Raw genomic sequence first — 21,894 nt, forward strand, 5'->3', positions numbered from 1 at the left:
TTTGTTTTGTTTTGACCGTTTCTACCGACATTTGTTTTATTTTCATTTGTCCGTTACGGAGTAGAAGATGTCGTATTAACAAGGTATTTGTCCATCTTACATTCATGCACAAAAAATTAAAACGTCTTACATGAAGAAACCTTACCTACGATTAACACATGGTTGCAGAGAAATGTGTTCTGAAAGGGGTTCCGTGGTTCGGGAGGGGGGTACTCTGCTGTTAGCACTGGTTTTGAACAATACTGATAAATAGAGAAGCTAGATAACAAGGACTGATGTTCAAAATAATGAAAGACCAAGGAAGAAAATTGAAACGGATTTTATTCAAAATGGCAAAAGACGAAATTTTTTCGAAAATTCGTGCATTTTAAAATTGATTAATAGAGTGCGCGAACTTCTCGCGTTAATCGTTTTTTAATGCGAGAAAAGAAAAAATTAGGCGAGATTCTCGCGCTGTTGTGAAAACAGTGTTCCAGATGTTTAAAAAAAATCATTGTTCACAGAAGTTTCCAGAAATCAATTTTTCAAAGGTGGAACTTAAAAACAAACACAGTTTATTTTATTTGTTTGTAAGAGAGAGCGAGAGAGATTCTTTATAAGCTTATATTCATGATTAATATTAATTTTTTATCAGTAAATAGTTGTTATAATCACAAACTCAGGAAAGAAAGACATATTTGTACATTTTAATTACTTCTCCAGGTCATCATAGGTATGTGTAAAATTTTAAATATATTTTAAGTAAATTAAGAAATGTTGAGAAAAAGAAAAAGAGCCTAGTTGAAATTTTTTTCTGATTTTTCAATTTAAACCGTTTTTTCTTCTTTTGCTTAACTCAAGAAATTTTTCGGAATTTTGACTTGGGCTCACAATTACCCCTGATACAGTGAAACCTCCAGGAAAGACAACATCTGTGTAACGACACTTCTGGGAGACCCAGAATTTTTTCTGTTGAAGAAAACCTTTAGGAGTCCATTAAAAGCTCTCCCGTCTACTGGGCAAACATCTGCACCAAATTCGGAAACAGTCAATATGGAAACACGAAAAAATATCGAAACAAAAGATTTAACAAAAAGAAATAAGTGGATTAAAATGTATTCAAAATATTTGTATGAGGCTCGAGAGATCTTTGTGATGATACAACCTCCTATTGCAGTCAGAGTGCACTATAGATGATGCAATCAATGATTTACTTTTAGGGTTGAAGGTTAAATTAGAAAAACAAAAATTATTTTAGAAAAATAAGTATCTCAAACAAGCAAACCTCTTATCTTTTAATGCTAACTAATTTTTATGATATAAAATTAAATGCCAACTTAAAAAAAAAAACATAATTGTTTATTTATTTAAAATAGCTTTATCATTCATAATTATATCTATCAGTTGTTATAATTTTTATAGACGCTAAATTTTATTCATAGATCTGTCTTTTCGTGATGCCAACGGAAGTGGCACTTCCGACCAAGAAATTGACACTGACTTAAATGAAAATCGTTCGTGAAAAATTATGTACCTTCGACAGCAATTTCGAAATCAGTGGAGGTAACCTCTAAGAACGACCATTTTACTGTAGAACAGAGAGTGGTTGCTCCCGAGAGGTTTTACTATGCATGTATAACCATTACTTAACCCTTTCGAGCCGACTGTCACATATATGTGCAAGCAAGAAACGCGCTCACTTCCCGGCCGACACACCCGCGTGTCAGAGAGTTTTCTCGTTCACCCCCGACCGTCACTTATTTGTGCCAGCTTTTCGGAACGTTTTAAAAAATGAAATTTCTTCCAAAAGATGGCATTGTATGCCCATATGGTTTCAGATACATGTAGATTTGACCTTCTACTCAAGATGAAAGTACAGTCACGTGGTTTTTAGGGGAAGGAGTGGAGGGGGGAATGTTTTATGAGGGCTCTTTAAATTAGCACGTGATATTTATTTACAGTAAGTAAGGGAGTTTTTTTTTCTCTCGCTACTTTCGATTGTCGGATTAGTTTTTAGTGGATAATTAGATCTTGCAGGCTTGAATTTTTTTTCTTTTTACCGTTAGAATGTCGAAGCGTCGAAAAATTTTGACTGAGCTGGAAATACAGGAAATTATGCAAAATATTTCAGATATTGATTCTGAAACAGATTCGGATTGTAGTGATAGTGACACTATAATGAAAATAAAATGTGTAAAATATACATTTAAACAAGAAATAACTTAAGTAAATAAAGTATCCATAGAAATATATATAAAGCATATGTCACTTAAATACTCTACAGAACAATATTAAACAACGCGCTGATATTTCGGTAATTTCATGGAATTAGGCTTAACATCGAAAAACCCTCCGGCCCTGGGGAGACACACGCTAGAGAGACTGCCGGCCTCAGCGGTAAGCACGCTTTCGCGCTTTGCGAGGCGAAAGGGTTAAGAATAAAAAACAATTTTTATATATCTATTCATAAAACATTTTTAAATATCGCCCTTTAAACAAGTGACATGCGTATACCTGCTGAATCCCATAACTGTAGGTAACCATAGTACCTGCCAACTCGAAAGTCTAGTATTTGGAGAAGTTCCTATAACACAACAAACCACAAAATTAATGAATTTAAAAAAATAGGTGGGACAGATCACAACTTTCTAGCCACAAAACAAAAATCAATTTTAATTATAATATTTTCTATATACATTAACTGCATAAAATGTTTTGACTTTTCAAAGAATTTATTATTTTTATTATTGGTATTAGTATGGAAAATTTCAAGAACTGGTTCTCAGAACTTTCATAAGATTTAGATTCTGTATCTACTCACCACTTGAATTCTATCTCAGATTTTACTACACTTCATCATTCTAATGTAAAATACTTTGATTTAAAACTTTGAATGTCTAAACAAAATATATTCTTTAAAAGTCTGGAATCTATTCATTATTCTAATTAATTTTTGCCACAAAAAATTTAAACTTGCTGTTTATAAAAGATTTCCACATTTCATAAGATTTTCATAAACATAAATTTATTTTTCATATGTAGATGTAACTACTTCGAAATAGCTGAACCAGGTAATACGGAAAAATTTTGTGGAGAAAATAAAGAGAACATCTATTTTGAATCAAGAAGCAATTACCTAGCCATAGACTTTCACCATGAGAATTCTATGGCCTTTGGTGTTGTAATATTATTCTCGGTAAAAAGTAAGCTATAGTTTTGATCTCTTCATATTAATGCTTCAGCAGTGCATTCATGTAATGAATTGATTGTTTATGCATGTCATTCGGCATTAAGGTTTGAATAAATTTTAATCATGTTGCTTATTAATGCTAAATATTTTAATAGTTTATTGATAAAATACTAAGGTAAAAGTTTTAAGATTTCTTGTAACTTAAAAAAACATGTTTGAAAATCAAGAAATGTTTCAGCAAAATTATTAATGTTTTTATATTTGCTTGGGTAAATATAGTTACTTCTTCTCTTCTCTTCTTCTTCTTCCTTATCCCCAAAATTAGCAGGGCTAAACTATGTCCATGAAATTCATCACCCGGAGGAAGTCGGCCACCATAAGTGTGTTATTAAGAATGTCCCTTTTGTCCAGACCTAGACAGTCCAGTATATGTTGGGGGGAAGCCTGCATGTTGTGGCACCTGGGGCAGTTAGGGTAGATTTTAATACTACCCTCAAAAGAAAGGGACTTAAGGTGGCCGCTGATAAGCCTGGTAAGTGCAGTCTGGTCCTTGCGGTTGCACCGAATGTTGAGTGCACCTCCTGGACTGGTGCTCTGGTACCAGTGATGTTTGGGGGGTACGAGCCAGGAAGCGAGGTCTTCTTTTTTCTTTTTTGATGCCAGCTCCATGAAGGTGAGGGAATTTGGACTTATCAGATTTTCTTTCGTCCCCTCCTTAGCCAGAGTGTCGGCGATGTCATTGCCCAGAACCCCAACGTGAGAAGGGATCCATTGGAGGTGGACTTCACGCAATCGTGAGAGGATTTTAATTTTTTGTAGGATTGAAGCACCTGTTTTGTCTCTCACCTTCCTCCAATGCGTTAAGTANAACCCAACTTCTTTAAACAGGAATGATATTTTTATTGAATTTTTACTTTCTCTTCAAATGCAGTTTCTTAATATCAAAACTGACTCTCTGCATTTCTGTATGTTTGTTAATAAAGGTCACAAAAAATAATTATAGCTTACTTTTAATATAAATTAATTTTTGAAAAGGTGTTGTTTATATGTTAGCCATAAGAATTACAGTAAATGAAGAAAAAGGTTTTCATATTCAATTATTTCATTTTATTTACTTCACTTTATTTACTTTACAATTAGCTTTATCCACTTATATATTTTACAATCACTTTATTTACTGTGTGGTTTTTTTTTTCTTTAGCAAAATATTATTTTAAAAATTTTATAATAGCTAAACATATTTTTGAGATTCAGTAAAAACATTGAAATCATCTTATTTGAAATCGTTAAGCACCTTAAAATATTTTTTTGTTAGGTTTATCAAATCTAGTTTAAATTTTTATAAGATATCTGCACTAAAAATTTATACTTTTTTTATTGAACTAGCATAAACATAAAATTTGTGGCATATTATGCATAACCCTTAAGAGATTAAATAACTACATTATTGACCACAAATGATACAAAAAATGATAAAACAAGAAGTTTTTACTTAGACTTAATTTTTGATAAATACTGAGTAAATTTACTCAGTAACAACCATTTCTAAAGTGTATTTATAATAATTTTAGAATCCAAATAAGTTTTTCGGTGTAGAATTCTTGTAATGCAAATTTGGTTTACAATTTAAAACTTAATTTAACTTTTTTACAGTGGAACTATTAATTTGTAACATTGTTTGCTCACTGACTTATATGAACTAACAGAAAAATAGTTTGCTATTCAAAGAAACAGCAAGATTTTACCGAAATTGATTATTCTATCTACAGTTAAAAATGTGAAGAAATAAGAATGTTTAATTGAACCTCAAGAGACACATCCTTTTTCTTAATATTTAACTAAAATATATTTTTTTCGCCTTGATCTAATGTTCGAAAAATACAAAATGGTAACAAATTGTTTTACAAAAACTATGTTAATTAGCTTTTATAGATTTTTATGAAAGATTTAGCATTTATAGATTTTTATGAACCTCACACACATCCTTTTTCTTAATATTTAACTTAAGTATTCTTTCCCGCCTTAATCTAATCTTTTAAAAATACAAAATGGTAAAAAATTGTTTTCTATAAACTATGTTAATTAGCATTTATAGATTTTTATGAATGCTAGTATGTTTTATAATTGCTATAGATCTTTTATATTTTAAATTTTATATTTTTTTACAGGAAATAATTACATTATTACAGGTCTGCCTAATGAACCATTCCATTCTGGACATTTCATAGAAACTCCATATTTTCCTAATTCATATTCTGCTGATTATCAATCTGAATACACATTTCATACAAATGACCCAGATGGTCGTGCAATGCTATTGTTTTTGGATTTTCAAATTTCTTTTTCTTCATATATTGAGGTGAGTTTTGCTTATAATTCAACATTTGTTGTGACTAAGTTTAGTTATTATTTATTTTATTTTTGTTAGTATTAATCTGTCTTTTAAACGTTTTGCACTAATGATAGTTTTGCTTTCTTTCCCATAATCTTAAATATATCTTCTCTTTAAACCCAGAATTTTCACTGCTGTAACCATTTATTTTGTTTTAGGTAATTGGTCACAATCATACAATACCAGATCGAATTTATGGTGGTGTATTTCGTCCTCCTGTTTTCGTTTCTCAGCAAAATGAATTAACCTTGAAATTTGAAGCAAACTCACAGCCTGGAAATTCTGGCTTCAGAGCAGTGGCGTATTTTATTAAAAGTAAGTCAGCAAGTTTTTATTTTATTTTTTATAAATATTTTTTTTTCTGCTTAAAAATGTGTTTTGTGCATCTTGATATTCTTTGGGTGAAAACACCTTTTTTTTTTATTAAGGACATTTTCTAAATGAACATGAAAAAGTTGCATACTTTTTCTTGATATCTTATTGTTAATTGTGAATTAAGTATAGCAAGATTAACCTTTGTTATAGCTCACAATAAGTGTTCTCTCTAGTAAAATCCAGCTAAGTAAAAAAAAAAAAAAAAAAAAAAAAAAAAAAAAAAAAAAGCATTTACAAAGGTTAAAATATTTTGTTATTATTAAAAAAACCATTATTATTTAAATCAGATTTTTTTTATTAATTTATCTTGAATTTATGAATTATCTAGCATTGAATATAACTGAAAGTCATTAAATATTTATGTAGATTATTTTAAGAAGAATAAGTACACATTTTAATGTAAATTTATGTAATTACGCTATAAATAATTTATTAATTTCAAAAAAGAAAATATTTATTCTATATTTGTTTTTTATTCATCAAAAAAATTCTGTTAAATATTATAAAATTGAGCCTTGATGGCACATGGTTAAGGCACTGGACTATCACTGTGTTAAACTAGGGTTCTATTCCCAGTGGTGGCATGAAAGCTGGTCTTCTTTAATTTCTATATCTCCAATTTTGTATCTCAAAATGAAGCTTTACTTAGTATTTGGTAGTGCAATAGGTTTTACCGTTAGCTGCACATCAAGGATGTGTCAGGCTTTTATTTATAATCAGGAATGTTTAAATTATCCTTAAATAACCTTTGAAGTGCAATATTGATAACTTTCTATTCGATAATCAGATTTTAAAACTTCATTTGTATTATTTATTGCAAGTTAATAATTGCCAACTTAATAAGTAAACCTAAATTAGAATCTTGTGTGTTACATTATTTTTTTTTCTCTAGGTTATTTAAACTAAATATTAGTAACCAGAAAATATTGATAATTATTCATATTTTTAAACAAGTGATACGCAATACCCATATTTTAAATAAATCTCATTTATTAAATTTAATATTCTACTCATATTTCATTCTTGTTTATTTAAAATCTTGTTTATTGAAATTCAAATTTTTTGTGTAATTGTAGGTTCAGATGTAAAAGCATCAAAGCCATTTACAGGTATGTGACTCTTATTTCTGATTAAATTTGTTTACAATTGTATATTATATTCTTTCATAGAAAATTATCAAACTGTTAAATAATGTTTTTAATCAAAAAGAAAATTAGAATTTAAGCAAAATTTTTATAAAAAATAGGATGCGTTAATTTTTTTAGTGATGTACCTCCAGAAATGCAAAATACTAGGAGCTTAATTTCAAAGAATTTTAATACTTGCTTCAAAATTTTGAAAAGACTCATTTCTCAATTTTATTCACTGACATTTACTGATAAATATTATGTATATGTAGTAAAACAGTATGGACAAATTGAGATAAAATGGAAGCTCTAGTTACGGGTGAAAGTTCAAAGATTTTATTTATTTGAAGATTAGGTGAGCATCAAATTTACACTGAAATTGATTTGCTTTTTTGTTAGAGAAAAGTTCTCTCTATCATTTATGTCACATGCCAAAAAAGAATAAACTCATATGCCAAATTATAATAGGTTGACAAATTAGGTTGCTAAATTTTTTAGAATATCCCTCTTCTTTAAGGGAAAACTTATATTAGTGAAGGTCTGCATCTTTTTATCTATTTTTAAAACATGATGTTGATTACTAATTGCATGAAAAAGTCTTGCTTAGAATAATCAATTAAGAAAGCGAATTTAACAAGGAAATAATATTCAAGGATTTGTTAAATTCATATTATATATATATGTATATATATATATATTTCAACTAGTGAACTCTCTGTCATTTTTTGGTACCTAACTTGCAATTAGGAAGCAAACCCTTTTGTTGTATTTGTACTTGCTTAAATTTTTTATTTTTTAATAAAACTGTATGAACTTTTTCTGAAATTTTAAATCTCTTAAGCAAATATTTCAAAATTAATTGTCAGAAAGAAAATTGAATTTCAATTTATGTGTTACTTTTTTGTTATGTAGTGTTTTTAATTGTGTATTTCTGCGGCAAACTATCACTGTTTCATGTAAAAATAGTTATTTGTTGTAATAATGCAATAGAAAAGGAAACTTTGTATAAATGTAGACTACAGAAATATATTGCTATGGGTTAGCATCCATGGATCTTATCTTCATGCATGTTTATCTTCCAATTCAGTTATATTTAGCTTACTTTGGTCATAATTCATACAATTAACTTTATCAAAATTGATATTCTACTTAATTTCTTTTATCAATTAATAAGACACTTAATTAAAACATTTTCTTAGAGCATTTATAAAGCATCAACTTTTTCCTTTGTTTATTTTTTTTAAATGAGAAATAAAGAAAATATAACAGAATTTCTTTTTAAGCATTTTAGTAAACTTTTTCTTTTAATAAAATAAAATTTTAATAGGCTAAAATTGAAAAGGAATATACTCATATTGTAACTGATCAAAAAACTTATACAATTAGTAGGTTTTACAGCTAGGCTATCCTCTTATCAAACTCTTTTTTTAGGATTATAGCATCATCATTCTAAAGCTGTAGTGTATATCATTTTCATAGTGTATATATTGGGTTGTTCGAAAAGTAATTTCGTTTTTTCCTAACAGAGGATTTAATTGTATTTTTTCACTGCCCGCTTCGCACTTAAGCCACATATTTTGACAGCTGGTGTAGCAAAGTTTGCTTATAAGGTAGATTGATTCTATACCGTAGTTTTTTTTTTTTTTTTTTTTTTTTTTTTTTTTTTTTGGAGACCTTTCAAATATGGAGAGTGAAAAGCAGCATTTACGGCATATTTTACTTTTTAATTATTGAAAAGGTAAAAATGCTATTCATGTGCATGAAGGCGTATTGACAGGTCTGTGTCAAAACTGATTAGAAAAATTTCGATCATGCAATTTTGATGTTGAATATGCAACCCTTTCTGAAAGGCAAGTTGAAACTAATGAAAACACATTAAAAGCATAGATTCAAGCCACAAACAACAAATCGTGAGATCTGTGAGAGATTAAATTTATTGAATTGGTTTGAATTCTGACCATTTGAAAACCTCTAGGGTTTAATCTCAAAGCCCGACCTATAGGTCTTCATATTCTTTCTGAAAGAAATTTATTCTGTTGCATTCACATGTGTGATTTACTTTTTAAAGTCTTGAAATTTTTAAATAAAATAATTCCTTTTTTAAGTGCATCATCACTGCAGACAAGAAATGAGTTTTCATCAATGCTAATCGCAAGAGATTGTGAGGTAAAATAAAACTAGTTCAAAGCAAAAGAGGTCAAAAATCACTTGTTTTAGTTTTTTGCCAGCGAAGAACGAACATTGTATGGGAGTGATAACATGCTGCTGTGAGAAAAATGGCTAAAGGTATTGAACCGGAATGGACAATATGTATTTTAATGAAATATTTATTAGCTATAAGAAAATAGTCTTTCATTTTAATTGCTATAAAACGAAATTACTTTCCAAACAACCTGAGGGATCATTCTACTATTACCCTAAACACCGAATGGAGGGGTGGGGGAGTTGTGATATTTTTACTGATGAAGGGTGAGCATGAGCAATGCTTACATAAGACATTAAAATCTTGAAAAGCAAAATGAAAAAATTAAAGGTGAAAAAATTTCTAATGTGCAATAAAGTTGTATTCTGGGAAAGAAGAGACTAGAAAAAAAAATTCTTTTAAGAGTTTCAGAGGTCAAAGGTTTTGAACATAAAAGATTCCAAAAGAATATTTGACTCACCATTTCATAAAATGATTTAAAACGTAATCTTTGTTTAATGCAAAGTTAATATTTTTTTTTTTTAAGTTTGTATCTAAAACTGGATTACTACAGTAAAAATTGAATCAAGAACCTTGGGGAGTTGCACTTTTCTTACATAAACACTGGTGGGAGGTTCGTGGTTTTCTTATTTTTCGGCAAAGGGGAGAGGGGTATTTAAAATTTCCAAAAATATGTTTATTAATATTTGAATGGTCCTTAATACTTTATTATTAGTTATATATAAATGGCTTTAAAGTTCTTCAATTTTTAATTTTAGTAATTATTTATTACAGATTGTGGTGGTTCCAAATTTGGATTTGGCGGTTTATTAATTTTAGAATCTCAAGAAAGCAGATTGTATGACTGCCTGTGGCATATCACAACTCCTATATTTTCTGAAGAATTTTCATACCTTTTAACTGTGTCTAATATCTCATTAGTTGATGCTGGTTAGTTTTATTTCACACTAAGATTTTATTCACCTTTTTGTTTTATTACATAGTGTTGAAAGTTATTTCAGAATCAAAATGTAGTTTATTTAGTTTAAATAGTCCTCTCTAAATGCAATAGTAATTGTAAAACTACTACGTAAGTAAACTCAAGGTTTATTTCAACCAAAAATTAATTATGAAAATTTTAATTTATAAATATTAATAGAAATTTTAAACTACTTTGAATTTATTTTGTTTAAAATTCAAACCAAGTAAGTAATTGTTAGTTTTTTTTTAAAATACTGTATTTTAATTAAAAAATTCATTATTAAATTGTTATTTATCCAGAGTGATGTAGTACTTATATAGCAGTTTCTTTCATTTACTGGCTTCTTTTTATACTCTACATTTATCTCAAATGGTCAATATTTTTTTCTGAGAGTAAAATAACTTCCTTAAAGTTTAAAATTTAGATTAAATTTTTAACTCAACTGCATTTACATAATCTGGTTTTACGTGTCTTTTATCCTATTTTCAATGTTGTAAAAACTTTAAACTTAACAAATGACTGCCTTTTCATTAGCTCTCTTAATCAATTTATGTTGGTTGTATCTCGATTGAAGTTTAGCGTTTATCTTAAACTTTTCGTATTTTAACATATGAGAATGCTTGTATTTTATTATAGAAGCTCTTTCTTATATTATTACCTATAATAGTTTGACTTAATCTCTGGAATGTACAGATGTATGCATATATATTACAAAATACTTTTTTTTAAAAATCTGTTATAACATATTGTATGAAATAAATTTTCATACAGTGTTATTGGTTTTGCACTATAAAAGCTTAGTCAATCATTAGCAATATAACCTTCTTTTTGCTAATATATTATCTAAATATATTTTTAGGATCCAATTCATCTCTAGAGTTCCGAGAAGGACGAAATTCAAAGTTTCCAATCGTTACAAGTTTTGATTGCGCCAGTATGAACTGCAGTTCTATTACAAGTGAAGTCACTGTTTCTGCTTACACAGGTCTTTATATAAGATTCTTTGGTACACTGAATCAGTTATCTTCTGTTAAAATGGTTTATAGCACATATCATAATGGCAGTAAGTGAAACCTCTTATTTTAATCTGTACAATTCTCATTACCAAATCAAATTAAAAGTTCTCTCACACCACAAGTTTATAGAATTTTTGCTATAATTTGTTTATAAGTGCAAAGAATTGTATACTTAAATTTTAGTAAAGTATATTAATATAATAAAACGTAGCATAATGCTGGAAAAAATAACTGCTGCTATGATTTTTTGACCATCTATTTTTTAAAAAAAATTTCAGAATCTGAATTTTTGTAAATATAATGAATTACCTTATGTCAACATTTAGCAATTTAACAATCTAGATTTTAGTGTTAAAATTGATAGATGACTTATTTAGACAAGAAATAATAAGTCTCATTTATTCAATTTTTCTAATAATGATACAGGTCTGATAGAACATTCTGCAGATTTTTTAAAAATTGTTTTTATAAACTAATGATTCTGGCACTGTTGTTAGAAGAAGTTAAAAGAACCTTTTTTTTTTTGTCTTGATTTTTGAGAAGTTTTTGTACATATAAGTGCAATGCATTATAAAAGATTCTAATGGTAATTTTTTATGACGAAAAAAAAAACGCTTTTATGGAGAAAAAAAATTATTTTATAATAAATAAGCAACATATTTTTGAGTATTTTATTCTATAGTTTATGATCAAATTCCACTCTTTTGTTCATTTTTAACCTGAATTTGCTTTTATAATTCTGTTTCATTCGAAATAAATAAGCTTGCTAATTTTCTTCTCTTGCCATTTTTATACAACAAAAAAACTAATTATATTAATTCTGTCATCTTGAAATGCTGATGTTTAATTCAGAAATGGCAAAAAAAAAAAGGTTTTTCGACTAAGGTTTACTTAAGGTTTTTGGACTTAGGTGTGACACTCACTCTTCCATACTTTTCTTAATATGCTCTAAATATTTGTGCAATTGTAGTTTAAAATAAAAAATTTGTCTTTTTTTTTTAAAAAATTATTATTGTTAAAGTGTTCATTTTGTGAAAATATAAAATTACCTCAATTTTCGAATTGGAAATTGGCTATCTAAGCATTTTAATTTAAAGTAAATAAGCAAAGAGATAAATCTATTTATTTTAATTAATAATAAAACTTTAGAATCTTAACCAAATTTTTAATTTAGGAACTGTTCACAAATGTGCACAAATATTTGATTCATGAGATCTTATCAACATTATTTTTTGCTCTTAATCATTTTATGGAAAAGAAATTTGATCAACAATTAAATATTTCTATATTTTTTTTTATCAGTTTCTTTCATTTGATTTAATATATTTGACCCTAATTAACAATTCAATAACTAAATGTTTTAACTGTTACACTGAATAATAGTCTACAAAATTATTTATTCTCAAAAATGTTTAGTACCGTAATCATTTCATTTCCTTTTGAAATTTCTTGTTCTGCAGTTTAATTATCTGATTAAAAAAAGTCTTAGTAGCATTTACAATTTTTTAATAAAATTTTAGATTGGGAAAGCTTCCTAAAATAATTTTCTTATTAACTACTTTAGAATGAAATTTTTAATCCACGAGCATGTATTTCTAAAAAAAATTTCTCTTAAATTCAACATTTATCAATTTAGTATTTCTGAATTTACACATACATATAAAAATTCTTTTCCCACGGTTTTAAACAAATACCAGCCCAAATTGGTGGAATTGGGTTAGGTAATAATTTTTCTTAGAAATTTGTTTCTAGTATATTCTTTTAAATAAATAAAATGTTTTCATTTTAAATTGCTTGTTAATTGGGAAAGTACGATTACCCTTTATTTTTCAGATTGCAGTCGTAAACTACCATATTGTCAGGGAAGATGTCTATCTCCAAGTTTATTGTGTGATGGTATAGAGCACTGCCCTGATGCTAGTGATGAACTAGAATGTACAAGTATGTTTGATGTTAGTTTTCAATATTTGTGTATTTTAATTCTATAAAAATTGTTTTTACAATTTAGATAATTACATACTGGAGAATGATATTTTTCCATCTGATGTGTAAGATTAACAGATCTTAGATAGGATCAGGTGGGGTACAGTGGGCATAAAATCAAGCTTTTTTTTATAGAAGGGTCTAAAATCAAACTATCCGATTTATTTTACCAAAAATTTTGGTGCATTTTATGTATGAGGGTTGTAAATTCAATAGTGGCAACTTAACCTTGAAACTCACAGAAGGCCGGGCATGCGCAAGTAGGATCTGGGAGCGGTAAGGTGGCGCTGTTGTCGATGTGTAGAGTGCAAAAATCAGTCAATCTGCTTAGAAGGATAGTTATTGTGTGGCGCTAAAGTGAGGACTTTAGTTTACATCGCTCTAAAGCATGTTTTCAAAATGCTTAATGACGAAAGAAGACGAGATGCCTTAACCCATTGTGCTACTGTCCTATACGGTAAAGCATTTGCGCCACAAGCTTCCCCTAATCCTCGATAGCATTCTGTTGCATTTTTTGCCACAGGCGACCTACCTCTATTTTAAGCCACGACTGCTGATCACCTTTTGAAAACATGCTTTAGAGCGATGGAAACGAAACTCCTCACTTTAACGCCGCACAACAACTACCCTTCTAAGCAGATCGACTAATTTCTGCACTCTACACATCGACAACAGTGCCACCTTACCGCTCCCATATCCTACTTGCGCATGCCCACCCTTCTGTGAGTTTCAAGGTTAAGTTGGCACTATTTAATTTACAACCCTCGTATATTGGATTATAAAAATTAAATATAATGCATAACATATCTATTTTGTTCGATTGTTTTTTTACAGTAATGCATTCAAAAGAACATCTTTTGATATACCCACTCTACGACAGAGTGGCATAAAGGGAGTATAGTTCTAAAATTAGTATATATCCCATTGAAAAACAAATGTAATTATTGTTTTAGAAATAAAAACGCTCTTAAATAAATGTATCATGATTATATTTAAAAAAATAAATGCTAATGAATTGCATTTTTTCATATTATTTAATCAACGAGTAGATGTTTATTTCTACAAAATTGGGTTTCACTTTATATTGAATCTACTTTGCTGAACTTTGCACAATTTCATCAAAAAACAGGAAAACTGTAATAGTTTTTGGTTTATTTTAAATGTAAATGAGTGTAAATATTAATATCTTGAGGGGAAATTAAAGTGTTTATTGTTTATAGATGACGTGTATTTCTATTCAATTTAACTTTAAAGAAATTATTTTGCTTTCCATGAAAATACTTTGTATACTATGTCAGTTATATTGTTATCTCCCCATTACTATTCTTCTTTTAAAAAAATTAAATTATAAAGGAATTTTGTTTTCAGTGTCAAAATTACTATGTAGGGCTATATTCAAACAAGTAAATTATTATTTACACATTTCATTATAAAATATCGAACATTCGATACTTACTAAAGCTGACACAGTAAAAAGAATACCCTATCATACTACACTTAGTTAAGCCTAACTATATACCCACATAATCTTTAAACTCATCCCATATAATCTTTAAATTAACTGATGCAAAAAGAGCAAAGACAGTGAATTATTTTGTTCTTTCTGTTGTTGTTAATTATTGAGTGTAAAATTAAATTGTAAATTTGATATATATCCATACTTGATATCTATTTAATAAATAAATTTAGGAAAATATTTTTTTTTAATGTATCAATAATCAATATTAATAAATTAATAATTTTTTTACCCTTTGAATCTAAAGTGTACAAAGCTGTGCATAGGTTTATTATGTATTTTTCAGAGAATATATATTTCACACTGAAACAGTCACCTGATACCAAAAATTGCCATATCAAGTAGTTTTAAGTAATCATATAGCCTTAAAGATTTTTTAATGATATTTATTCAGAACTGCCAGTAGATCTTTTACCTAAATGGTCTCAATTTTGCAGACAGCCCCTAATATTCTCTTTTATTACAAAGATCTCCTTATATGATTTCGTGTCGAAAAATTTATCTTTTTAAGTTTTCAGAATTTTATGGAGAAAATTTAGAATTGTTTTGCATTAATGCCTTCGATAGCAGCATGAAGCTTTCTGTTATGTTTGTCCAAAAATGTTCTCAATTTAGAAAGGATTCAGCAAAATGATGCTTACGTTGAAATACATCAACAAAATTGCTCTGATAAATCAAACTTGTTTAAAACTGATTTTCAGTGTTAATAATGCTAAACTCTACTGTGTCAGTGAACTAGCACATATAGCTAAACTAATATGAACTTTTAAAGTAGTCTCAAATGGTTTTTAAATATTGCGATATATTTCAAACAATATGGAAAATTTGAATAATGAATTTGAGTATTTACTTTTTAGGGCAATAATTCTGTCTAATTTTTGGCAGTTATTGCTTTTGATTCCTCCATAGTTATTAAATCTGGTATTTTTTATACGATACTATTTTTATTACTAATTACAAAAACCCAATCTTGAAAGCTTTTTCTGTATGTTTTCATATTATTTCATAATTTATCTATCACCTATATCATTTAACTAGCTCAATTTGAAGTCTCCCTTTAATCATTGAAATAGCACGGTAAGGCATAGAAATCCTGCACTTTTCATAAGATTCTTTTTATACTTTGAGAACCCCATGCTACAATCATTGCTTGTAGCATAGCCTTGACCATTCTTTATTAAAAATATTAAAGTGTAGCATTATGATTCAGTAGTTTTTTGTAAAGAAAAGTACTAAAACTTAAAGAAACAGGAAAAAGCTTATGATTAAGTCTTAAGCAAGAATGAAAAGTTTTATTCAAGAATATATACTGATGATTTCTTAAATATTGTACCAATTGTATATATTGATATACAGGGTGAGCCAGTCAAACCTGCATTTTTGAAATGACTGTAAAAAATAAACGGATGGATATCTCAAAAGTTTATTGTTACTATCTTAATCTACATTAAAAAGCATTTAAGAAACAACATTCACTGTTTAAAAATAACGCAGGTGTGATGTTGTCCTTCCTGATCGAGACATTCTTGTAGGCGATTTCTGAAACTGCCCATCACATCACGGAGCATACGCTGAGGAATTCTCTCGATTTCCAACTGGATTCTCCTCTTGAGTTCCCCAAGCGTTGGAGGTCGGTCGACTGGCCACCTGCGGTGAATAAGCGCCTATCAATAATAAGCGTTGAAGGTCGCGATTGGGGATGCCAAGAAATTGCTCCACTTCGGGATATCCCCCGATTTGGAAAAACAACGTTCGTTCACTTTCACAGCTAACGAACGTTGTTGTTTAGACCACTGCTCCATGTCGACTGAAATGCTTAGTTGTGGGGGACACAATGGTAATTTTAGTAAATCTCTCCGCCCACTTTCATGGCTCTTCCGCCCTTTTCAAAAATGCAGGTTTGACTGGCTCACCCTGTACAAAAAAAAAAAAAAAAATNAAAAAAAAAAAAAAAAAAATAGCAATGAAAATCACTAATCTTTTATCATTTGCTATAAGACATTTGTGGAAGTGAAATAAGTTGAAAATATTTAAATTCATAAAAATAATTATCCAATACTCAGTTTAATTGAATACTATACCAATCAGAAATTAAGTATCTTTTATATCTGTAAAAAATTTTCTGCTTTAACGAATGAATAGATAAAAATGTAGAAAAAAACAAATAGAAGCAAAAATAGTGATGAAGGGTTAAAGCAAAAGTATTAGAAGTTAAGATATGCAATGAATTTGCTAACTGATTATCTTTTTTGTACAATGTATGCACGCTTTTAACCTGACAACAGGGGAATAAATTTTTGTCCAACTCTTTTCACAATGGGACTTTTTACTTTATAGTCATAATATTGCATATAATATTTGTTGATAAAAAATGTCGTTGTGTCTATTGTAGTAGTAATTCGTCTATGATGAAATATTTGCCATACCCGTTAACAGTTTAAAGTATTTTTTTAATTTAAGTTTAAATGATTTTTATGATTTCTTTTTAATACTTCATAATTGATTTCTTTTTAATACTTCATAATTGATTTCTTTTTAATACTTCATAAATGATTTCTTTTTAATACTTCATAAATGATTTCTTTTTAATACTTCATAATTGCTAAAAAATTTATCTATTAATTGTTTAGAAAGAAAACCATTAATGTTTCCTTCTTTTTACAGAAGATTATAAGCAATATAAAAGTGAACTGTTCTATATAGGTGAAATGTTGTATACTTTAGCATAAACAGTTTTTTAAGGTTAGATTTGCCACAACTAAAGTATAAATTTTGAATAATATTAATTTTGCTTTTTTTTATAGCACCAACTACAGAAGTGACTACTATCGCCCCACCTGTTGTAAAGAAAAAGATTGCTCCTTCAGAAACTGGGATTTCTTTCCATATAATTTTATCCTTTGGTATATGTGGCCTGATTGTCGTTATATCTGCAGTAATTTTATTAGTATATAAACGTGTGAAAACTGTTCCTTCTGCTGAGCATGGTGAACATCAAGAAGTGGTAACTGAAATGTTAGGTATGCTGCTTATTAACATGACTGTTAATACAAATTGCTTTTAAAAAATATAACTTTGATGTTTGCATTTTTTAATAATTTTTTTTTAAAATTGTTTTTGCATAAACATAAATAATTTATAAACAAGGCATCCCTAAATTCAAGCTGGTAATGTTTTGCGAAAATGCAGGTTTTAATTAAAAATTGGGAAATTTTATTTATTTTTAAATTTGTAACATATATAGTTATGTGATGAACAGCATATCAGATGGAGAGGGGTACTGTTACATTAACTTTTTTTTTTCTTCAAAATTTTTATTGACTGTTTTTGTATAAATGATCTTGAATTTTCTTGATACGACACTCAGTTAAAATGAGTCAAAATGAGGGGTTCCTAAATTTGTTGACATAAATCTTAGACTTCAAAAAACTCTGAAGGAAAAAGTCTAATAACATTAAATCACATGATATGTTTGGCTAATTCTGATCACCAAAATTGGAAACTGCGCGAATAGATCTCTAACTACTATGTTCAACAATGAAAACACTTTGTTCCAATGTGTAGCATTTCTTTCTTGATAATGATGTACTATCAACTGTCATTGTTTCATTTAATTTTTTGCCATATTTTATTACACAATTGTTGCAAAATTCAATCTTTACATTTAATTTATATTCATCTTTTTGGCCAGGATAGCCTGGTTAGTAGGAAGTTGGACTCTTGTTTCTGAGAACGGGAGTTTGAATCCAGCCGCGGGAAAATCCCCATGTATTAAATGGTGACTGGTGCACATTAAATCTGCCATGGTCGCAAAATCTTTCAAGTTCCCATAACAAATCAATACCTCTGGGGTACCTAAGAGCATACCTGCCAAGTCTCCTGTTTTGTAACGAAGACTCTGTATTTTACAACTATCTCCTGTTTACCTATATTTTCTCTAATTTCTCCACATTTTTTGAAGAAATTTTAAGAAAACTTTTTTTGTGATAAATATCTGCTATTCAACAAAATACCTTTCTTATTCCTCGACACATGGCGTTATTGCTAGTACTGCAGTTCATGTGCTGCCATGCCAACCAAACCGTATGTAGCGAGAATGCTGTTGTGAGTCGCATATTAAATGAATCGTTTTTTCTCTAAAGTTAAAAAAATTTGCTCCGAATTTCGCTCATTACTTTCTGATAAAAAGTAATTTCGTTAGTAACTGTTATGAACAGATCTTTGATAAAAAATATCCTATGCAAAGCCAAGTCAGCTACTTATGTTTGAAATATGAATATCTAAAAATTCTGTAAAATAAAGTTAATTAATTGGAATTATAAAAATTATTTTTATAGTCTTAGTAATTATGAATAATGGTTTTAAAAAATCTTTTTTAGTTTAAGATTTATTTACATATTTTTTAACTTCGCTAATTGTAAGTGCTTATATTACTTCTATATTTTAATTTCTTTTTTTACTTGCATGATGTATCAAAACTGAACACGTAACCAAAATAATGTCCTCAGTAAAATATCAGTTATTTTATTTCTCCAATGTATGCAAGATTCCCTTGTCTACTGGTTTAGGTTCAAAATTATAAGGCTAAGGAGTTGAACATTGGCAGCCTTAAATTCAAATTTGGGTAGGCTGTTCGACAACGGTTATAAAATAAAATAAAAATTCTGTTCACTGTAAAAATTCATCTGTAAATAAAAATTCCTCATTAAATGTTCATCTTTTTTTACTCTTAGGGCCTCCTCGGTACCCAACTTCAGAACATACAACGGTTGACAATCTACCAACATATGATGACTTCATTCGAACTGCAGATCGCTACCCACCTCTATTATACACCAGAGCAGCTAAGCGATATTCTGAGCCACCCTATCCAGCTCGCATTAACCTTATACACACTACAAGCTTCTGCAAGATACCTGCAATGAGTAGTCAGTCTTCTGATTCCTCTTCATCTGTGGAAACCATGTTTGTTGATGAGCTTCCTATAACACCAGAACCAAGTTGTTCCTTTGAACGAAGCAACATAACTTCCAACTTCACTAAACAGGAGTCTCCGAATTGCTCACCTCAAATCAAGAGAGCTTGGCTATCAGATTCAAAGTTAGATCAGCTTAGGAATAATGACTGCCATTTGCACCTTTCAATTACGCACTGTACGTCGCCTTACAGCAAATGCAATTGTTCACTTAAGCAATACTATTCTTTGCCAATCAAATTTAAGATTAACAACTGTAAAAGTAATGATATTAATATAATTCTACCTAATAATGCAGCCCCAAAGGTCGACTTTGGTAGATCTCGGCATTTGTCTTTCAGTCACAATTCTGACACTAATTCTAAAATAGTAACCATTAAAACTAGATGCCATAGTGATCCATGTCAGTTTAGTATTCAATATTCAGTTTATCCTTGAATGTATAAGACAAAAAAAAAATTTGGTTGTATTTTTTGCTGGATGTTTGTTGTTACTAACATTTTCGTTGTGAGCCCAAAGTTAAAGCTCAGTTTGTTGCATTCCATGTTTCATTAATTTAATAACAAAGAATGTTATATCAATTCAGTTTTACAAAATGTTTCAATTGAAACTTAATACATATAGTTTAATGAGGGTTAGGTTTATATTTGCTGAGCAATATTTCTTCCTTTTTTTGTTTTGGAAAGGAGTACTTTCTAGATTTACAAATGTTTAGTTGATTTATTGCATAATAATATTTTATGTTAAATTGTTTTATATTTATAGAATCTTATTTGACATATCATTGACATAAGGTGTTTACTCAATCAAAAACAGTTTGTGTAAAAGTAACATTTTTTGTTGGCTATTTATTTTATTTTTATTATTATTTGTTAAAGTAATCCAGTTTTTGACACATGTGAAACTGGATTACAAATTGTTATACATATTTGGCTGTATAATGTAGTATTTGATAAATTTTCTATTTGTGAGAAATAAATAGCATTAACAAGTTCTATTATGTTACTATATAATAAAGCATTTTTATGTTTGAACAAGTAGTTGATTCTAAAACTACAGTTAAATTCCCTAACATTTTAAAGATGATAAAATTAAATATTTTTCTATTGCTTTTAATCTGAAACACTAACCTTTTCCATTTATATAATATTTTTAATAAATTTATAATGTATAAATAACTAATTTTTCTCCTCATTTTATAATTGACCTATGATTGTCATTGTTGTAAAATGGAAGTAGAAAATGGATTTGGAGTATTTTTGGAATGATTTAAACTAATTTTAAAAAAAATTTGTTTGAATCATTTTTATTCTTAAACTTATAAATATAAGAAGTTGTTAACAATTTTAGAGGACTGTCTGAATCATTTAAAGTAAGACATTATATAATGGAGCTTGTTTTATAAATAAGGACTATATATCGACTTTTGAATGTTACATTTTATATGTTTATAGATTTTATGCATCCATTAAACTTAAATGTCAGTATTCCATAATTAATGCATTCATCTAAGAGGAGTACTAAAAAATCTAGAATACAATACGCAAGCTGTTCAAGGTATTAAATATTATTTTTGTTGTGAAAGTTGAGTATTTTCAAAGGAGATGGCTTCTCCTTGATATTTTAAATTGCCTTAATTTTTTAAAGTTTTATTACCAAACCTAATAGTGTATTTTATTTGGATTTTTCACATTAGAAATTGTGAAATTTTTGTAATACAAAGTAAAATGTGTTACTGATATCAAAATGTATTTTGTTTAGTCTTTATAAAAAGTAATTTATTAAACTGAAAGTTATATAATTCTGTTATGACCAGCTTTGTTTACTAAGAAAAATATTAGTAGCAAGTTACTCAACACAAACCCCTTTTTTTTGACCTAGCAACCTCAAAAATTAAAAAGGACCTTACGTAGTTAATGGGGTGGAATATTCTTTCATGTGTTGTACTGCTGTGAGGAATGGCTTAAAAAACCGCCAGCGTAAACTTGATCAATTCAGAGCCGTCCTTTTTTTTCCTGTGACTGACTAAAAGTAGTCTTGTTGAGAAATAAACAATATGACAAATTTTAATATAAATTTGATTGCGCATCTTTCATTGTCAAATTTTCAATTTATCTTGTAATTTAATTAGGAAAAAAACCTTTTTAATGACTTCTATTTATTTCGTATATTATTTC

The 21,894-nt window shown here is 28.5% G+C and overlaps 1 protein-coding gene across 9 annotated transcripts in view; it reads left to right on the forward strand.

The window, feature by feature from the left end:
- Positions 1-21,521, forward strand: part of LOC107452087 (neuropilin and tolloid-like protein 2) — a 42,594-nt gene extending 21,073 nt beyond the window's left edge. For 5 of the 9 annotated variants that reach the window (XM_071179822.1, XM_071179825.1, XM_071179823.1 and 2 more), the window contains exons 6-14: positions 3,022-3,182; positions 5,338-5,528; positions 5,720-5,876; positions 7,013-7,045; positions 10,041-10,196; positions 11,087-11,290; positions 13,077-13,184; positions 17,547-17,762; positions 19,476-21,521. In XM_071179822.1, coding sequence (XP_071035923.1) covers positions 3,022-3,182; positions 5,338-5,528; positions 5,720-5,876; positions 7,013-7,045; positions 10,041-10,196; positions 11,087-11,290; positions 13,077-13,184; positions 17,547-17,762; positions 19,476-20,155 — 1,906 coding nt within the window. In that variant the 3' untranslated portion in view covers positions 20,156-21,521. The remainder of the gene's footprint in view (positions 1-3,021; positions 3,183-5,337; positions 5,529-5,719; positions 5,877-7,012; positions 7,046-10,040; positions 10,197-11,086; positions 11,291-13,076; positions 13,185-17,546; positions 17,763-19,475) is intronic. The other 4 variants (XM_071179827.1, XM_071179828.1, XM_071179829.1 and 1 more) reach the window with 2 other exon arrangements.
- The last annotated feature ends 373 nt before the right edge of the window (positions 21,522-21,894 follow it).

The sequence above is a fragment of the Parasteatoda tepidariorum genome, chromosome 4 (assembly GCF_043381705.1).
Source record: "Parasteatoda tepidariorum isolate YZ-2023 chromosome 4, CAS_Ptep_4.0, whole genome shotgun sequence".
Lineage (NCBI taxonomy): Eukaryota > Metazoa > Arthropoda > Arachnida > Araneae > Theridiidae > Parasteatoda > Parasteatoda tepidariorum.